Here is a 5,419-nt window from a genome sequence, read left to right as displayed (position 1 = left end):
GCTATCCCTATCGCCGCTGGATCTCCCCTCCTCGTGAACCAAAAACTCGTGACAACTATGTCGAGGTCAGACCCCGGCAAGGAAACACTATACAGGGTCGCTATGCGTCGGAAGCAACTCCACCGCACTTAACAATATGTGACAGGCAATGGACTAGACTTTAGTATTGGCTTCCACAATTTCTTGTTAGAAACTGTGGAGTCGTTTCTAACTCATTTTACTTGAAAGCTCCCTGCTCCAGCTCATGGTCCTATGTTGTAATCAGATGGTGGCACCCAGAGTGAATGACAATATAGGGTGGCGTGACCATTATCTGTCTGAACCATGGCGGCTATGTGCCGTGGAGTCGGTTCCGACTCATAGCGACCCTGTACAGGGTTTCTGAGGCTGTAAATCTTTACGGGAGCAGAAAACCTCATCTTTCTCCCGCGGAATGGCTGGTAGTTTCCAACTGCCGACCTTGAGGTTAGCAGTCCGATTCGTTTGGTAGCGTAGTGGTTACGAATCGGGCTGCGACTCCACGGCACATAACCAACACTACCACGTTACCAGAGCTCCTTTATCTGAACCGTTGTTGTTGTTGTTAAGTGCCATAGAGGGAACACAGAAAATAATTTGAGGGGTTGACAGTTTTCTCAATTCTCCCAAGGATGATATATAATCTGTGCCATTCTAGATGCAAGAGGTGTCCCTATTCGTTATGTACAATGAATGCTTTAGGGCCAACCCCCTCCCCCCCAGTCCAGTCCTTTCTGACTCATAGTGACCCTATAAGGCAGAATGGAACTGCCCCATAGGATTTCCAAGGTTGTAGATTTTTACAGAAGACTGCTACATCTTTCTCTTGAGGAATGGTTGGTGGGTTTAGAGCTTTCCATTTGTGGTGCTGCAGGATAATGCGCTAGACCGCAAGGTCAGCTTGGGCCCTCAAGGTTGGCAGTTCAAACCCACCAGTCGCTCCTCGAAGGTACTTAACAACAATAACAATTTACTATTAGCACTGGACTGCAAGCTACAATGTCCGCGGTTTGAGCCCGTCAGCTGCTCCGAGGTAGAAAGATGTGGCTTTCCGCTCTAGAGAAGATTAAAAGCCTCAGAAATCGTATATAGCATTGATATGAGTTGGAAGCAACTCGATGGCACTTAACAACAACATCATTCGGTTAACATCCAAGAACTAACCATTGTACCACCAAGGTCTCTGCCTTAGGGCAGTTGTTGTTGTTGTGAAGTGCCGTCGAGTCGATTCTGACCCATAGCGACTCTGTAATGGTTTTGGAGAAACAGCTGATGAGCTTGAGCCGCCAACCTTGCAGTTCAAACGGCTTTGCACTCTGATGCATTAAGCCACAGTAGCACAGCTGAATTCTCTTGGTGCTGGTTAAAGAAATGGGTTTTCCAGTAAAACAGATCCAGGTTTGTGCTCGTCATCCTCTGATCTGAACCCCTCCAAGATAAATACCTTATCTGAAAACCAGGACAAATCAGAGCTATTTCATAGGGGGTTTGTCTGGATTAAATGAGATCATTCATGCTGATTCTTAGTAGTGTGCTTAACAAATGGTAAATGCTTCATAAATATTAGCTTTTGTTTTGCTCAATGTAGAAAACCTTCAGAAAGTTTCCATTGTCCATAGATTTCAGTTCAGCATGGCATGACAAGGGCCTTTAGAAGTTGGCACTAGCCTACTCTCAGGCTTCATCTTTTTCCAATTCCTCTCTTGCTTCTTGGACCTCAATGAACTTTTCCTAGTCTTCCAAATATAAACTCTTTCATTCCTCCAGGCTTTTGCACATGTTGATCCTCTGTTGACCTGTCCTTGCTCCCATTCTCTCTGCCTGAAGATTCAAACAACTTACAATGCTTAGTTCTAAGTTTGGCATTGGACTCAAGACAATCGTAGGTTCACATTCAAGCTTTGCAAACCATTCATAAACTGTATGGAGTTAGGAAAATACTTAATTTAGACTCAGGATTATCAATAAGATTAAATTACACAAATACGGAATACATGAATAGCACAGTAATTAGTATATGGGTATTACTAAAAACTATTCATTATCTTTCCCCTCTTCCTCCCCCTCTGGAATCCTTTGGAATGCTTTCCTAAGGCCCCTTCTGCACATTGCTTGTATCTCTTTTATAGCATTAATTATCCGATGTTGTAATTGTTTACTGGTCTATCTTACTCAGAGACTGAATTCTTTGGTGGGGTGGGGGCTAAGACTAGTCTTGGTTACAAATGTATTCTCAGGGTCTAGCGCAGTTTCATACATTACAGGTCCTTAATGTTTGAATGTTGAGTACATGGGGCAGAAACCCAAGTTAAGACATGGAATGGTGAACTTCTATGTGGGGAATTCTCTTTGCTGGGCTACTCCATTCTCTGAGTCCAATAATTCTAAACTAAAATTTCCTTTGGGGGGGTGATGTGGCTGAGACTGTGTCTTACAGAACACAGGTCCATACACATAATAGCTGATTAAGAAATGTTTGATGGAGTTACAAAATTTATTGAAGACTCTAGCCTATGGTAGAACCTCCCTGGGTTCCTATGAAGAAGTGAGTTCTGCGATTTCCACAAGCCTTTCTTTCAGTGAGCTCAGAGAAAATAAGACAGAGTTTCATGCAGAAAACCAGTATCATTGCGTTGTCCCAATTGATCTAACAAAGAAGAATCTGAAGGGGCTTCCCTACTCCTGTCCCGGGAGAAGGGACTGGGGTGGGTCATGCTGTCACAGAAGGGGAGAATGACAGATGGGACTGAGGGAAGGTAACTCTCTCCAGGCACCAAGTCTGGCTGGGGCTGGTGGGGTCAAGTTACTTTTTAAAGGAGAAGGCTTTTCTTCCAAGCAGAAAGACAATCCTTTGATTTGTTTGCCAAGTAGCCAGAGGATAATAAATATGGTAAGGAAAGCGCCAAGAGAAGAAAGAAGGGGACGAGTGGTTAAACCATAAAGACCAGTTTGTGAGGGGCACCTGGGCTCAAAATGCATTCCCTTTGATGTGTGCTTTCCTCCCCCACTTCAAAAACCTCTAGAGAGAAGTTAAGTTTCTGGCTCAGCTGAAACAGCAGAGATGATCGCTAAGTTTGGTGGCAGCTCACGTTTCAGCACACGGAACAACTTGCTCAGAGGCTCTTTGGAAGACCCAGGAGAAATTCTGTGCTGGGAAACCCTTTTTCCTAGGGTTCTCAGGCATGCAAGGCCTTGGAAACAAGGACCCCCAGACACAACAAGCCTTTAGGTATCACACAGGGACTGCCGCCCCATTTATTTGCATACCAGAGGTTTCTGCCACAAACAGCAGTTTTATAGACTTTGGGCAAGGGCAGAGAGAGAGAGATTGCATCTCAGCCTCTTTTTTTCTGAGGACTGGAGATCTGAAGAAACCGTTTCCACTTTTCCTGCAATGTCATTACCTTTGTAGTCTGCTCTACTTGCACTCACATATGAAGATCCTGCCCGTGGGTTAAGCACCAAATTAAGTAAAAGTCATTGCACAGACTGTACTTTTCATCATAGAGAAAGTCAGGCTGTGATGCCATCAAAGAACAAGTCAGTCTTGGGAAAAATATACATGCTCCCTTCTTTTTGAGCCCATGGAAGAGACTGCTCCATGGGCCTGACCTAGACTTTTTGTTACAGGGAGATTTGGGGGGGCCTTCTAGGGAATGACTCCACCTTAGTCTTCTTCGAGTGTCTGCAGGGATGTGGTTTCTGCAGGTATTACCCACATTTCAGCTCCTCAGTAACACAAAAAGACTGAAACTATCAGAAAAAGAACCTAGGGCTGATAGCATTTGAATACTGATGAGGTAATTGCAGGGAATGGGGCCAGGATAGTTGGGGGATGCTCAGTAAGTGAACTGCATCTTTTGCAAGTAGCCCAGTTTGTCCAAATTGGGATGGCAGGCCAGTTGCACCATCGGTGGTGGCCCACAGAGCAGTATCAGCACATCATCCCCTGGGGCAGGCAGGTGCTCCCGGATCATGTTGGCAGTCACAAAGCCTTTGCTGTAGGCCCAATCTAAAGTATAGGAGAAAGGAGAGAACTGGCACTCCAAATGCATGCAGGGAGTAGGGTGCCACGAGGATGAACCAATGGGGATGGCCCAGAAAGGCTCCTGAGGAGGTAAAAGGTTGTAGTAGCAGCTGGATAAGTATGCTCAGCCTGCCTCTCAGCTTGGGAGAAGTATACTCAGCCTGCCTCAGGCCAAGCCTCAGCAGTACAATCATACCTGTCACCCACCTAGCAGACAGGACAGGAACTGGAAGGAAATGGTCCAGGAGACTATTGAGTCTATGCATTCAGACTTGAGAGTTTGGTAAAGTCAGTGAGGGTTGGTTTCACTTAAACCAGAACTCACAGAAAGGCAAGGTCTTGATTTTGATGATGAGAGGAGATTGGGGTGTCCAGAAATTGGAAAGGTACCTTTTGGGGGCTGATCCAGAGTGAACCAGAGCTTAAAGCGATTGGGATATTGGACCTGTAGTTCCTCCAAATCCTCCCGCAAGATTATGTCTTTTTCAGTCTGCAATGAAAAGGGGGAGCAAAGACTTTGAGAAACTGCTCAGGCTCACATACAAAAAAACAGTCCTCTTCTACAATTTCCTAACTTGGACAGAAAAAGAATACCAAAAGAGTCAGGTTGCTAACCTCAAGGTCAGCAGTTAAAACTATCAGTCATTCCATGGGACAAAGATGAGGCTTTCTGCTCCCATAAAGATTTACAGCCTCAGAAACTCTATACAAGATGGCTAGGAGTCAGAACCGATTCCACGGCACACCACCACCAACACCACCAGTACTTTTAGGAAGTTGGGATGAGGGGAAGGGAAACATATATTATCCATACAGTGTAAAGGAATAAAGATAGAATATTTAATCAAGGAAAGAGCCCTGGTGGCGCAATGGTTAAGCATTTGGCTGTTAACCAAAGGGTTGGCAGTTTGAACCCACCAGCCACTCCACCGGAAAACAGGCCTAGTCATCTTCTGCTGTAAAGACTGCTGTTGTTAGGGTGCCATCAAGTCAAGTTCCAACTCATAGCGACCTTATATTTCACAGAATGAAATGTTGCTCAGTCCTGAACCATCATCTATAAAAAGGAAGGCAAATACTTGCTTCATAAATGCATATGTAAAGTGATAAGGAGCTCTGGTAGTACAGTGGTTACAAATCAGGCTGCTAACCTCAAGGTCGGCAATTTGAAACTACCTGCTGTGCCACGGGAGAAAGATGAGGCTTTCTGCTCCTGTAAAGATTTGCAGCCTCAGAAACCCTGTATAGGGTCATTATGAGTCGGAACCAACTCCACAGTACTTAACAACAACAACAACAACAACAAAAGTGACTGTGTCTGTGCCCATTGTTAAAGTCATGTGTCAATCCATCTCACTGAGGGCCTTCCTAGGG

At 45.0% G+C, this 5,419-nt stretch overlaps 1 protein-coding gene across 1 annotated transcript in view; it reads right to left on the bottom strand.

Moving 5' to 3' along the window:
• Positions 1 to 3,857: 3,857 nt before the first annotated feature.
• The window catches only part of LOC102814504 (NADH-cytochrome b5 reductase 1-like), a 15,747-nt gene continuing 14,185 nt past the window's right edge, over positions 3,858 to 5,419 (bottom strand). The window contains exons 2-3 of the mRNA XM_006834222.1: positions 4,436 to 4,570; positions 3,858 to 4,030 (exon numbers count right to left, since the gene is read on the bottom strand). Of these exons, the coding sequence (XP_006834285.1) occupies positions 3,858 to 4,030; positions 4,436 to 4,570 (308 nt within the window). The remainder of the gene's footprint in view (positions 4,031 to 4,435; positions 4,571 to 5,419) is intronic.

The sequence above is a fragment of the Chrysochloris asiatica genome, unplaced genomic scaffold, assembly GCF_000296735.1.
Source record: "Chrysochloris asiatica unplaced genomic scaffold, ChrAsi1.0 scaffold00009, whole genome shotgun sequence".
Classification (NCBI taxonomy): Eukaryota; Metazoa; Chordata; class Mammalia; order Afrosoricida; family Chrysochloridae; genus Chrysochloris; species Chrysochloris asiatica.
Note: the sequence above shows the minus strand (reverse complement) of the source record. Positions and strands in the feature narration are given on the sequence as shown.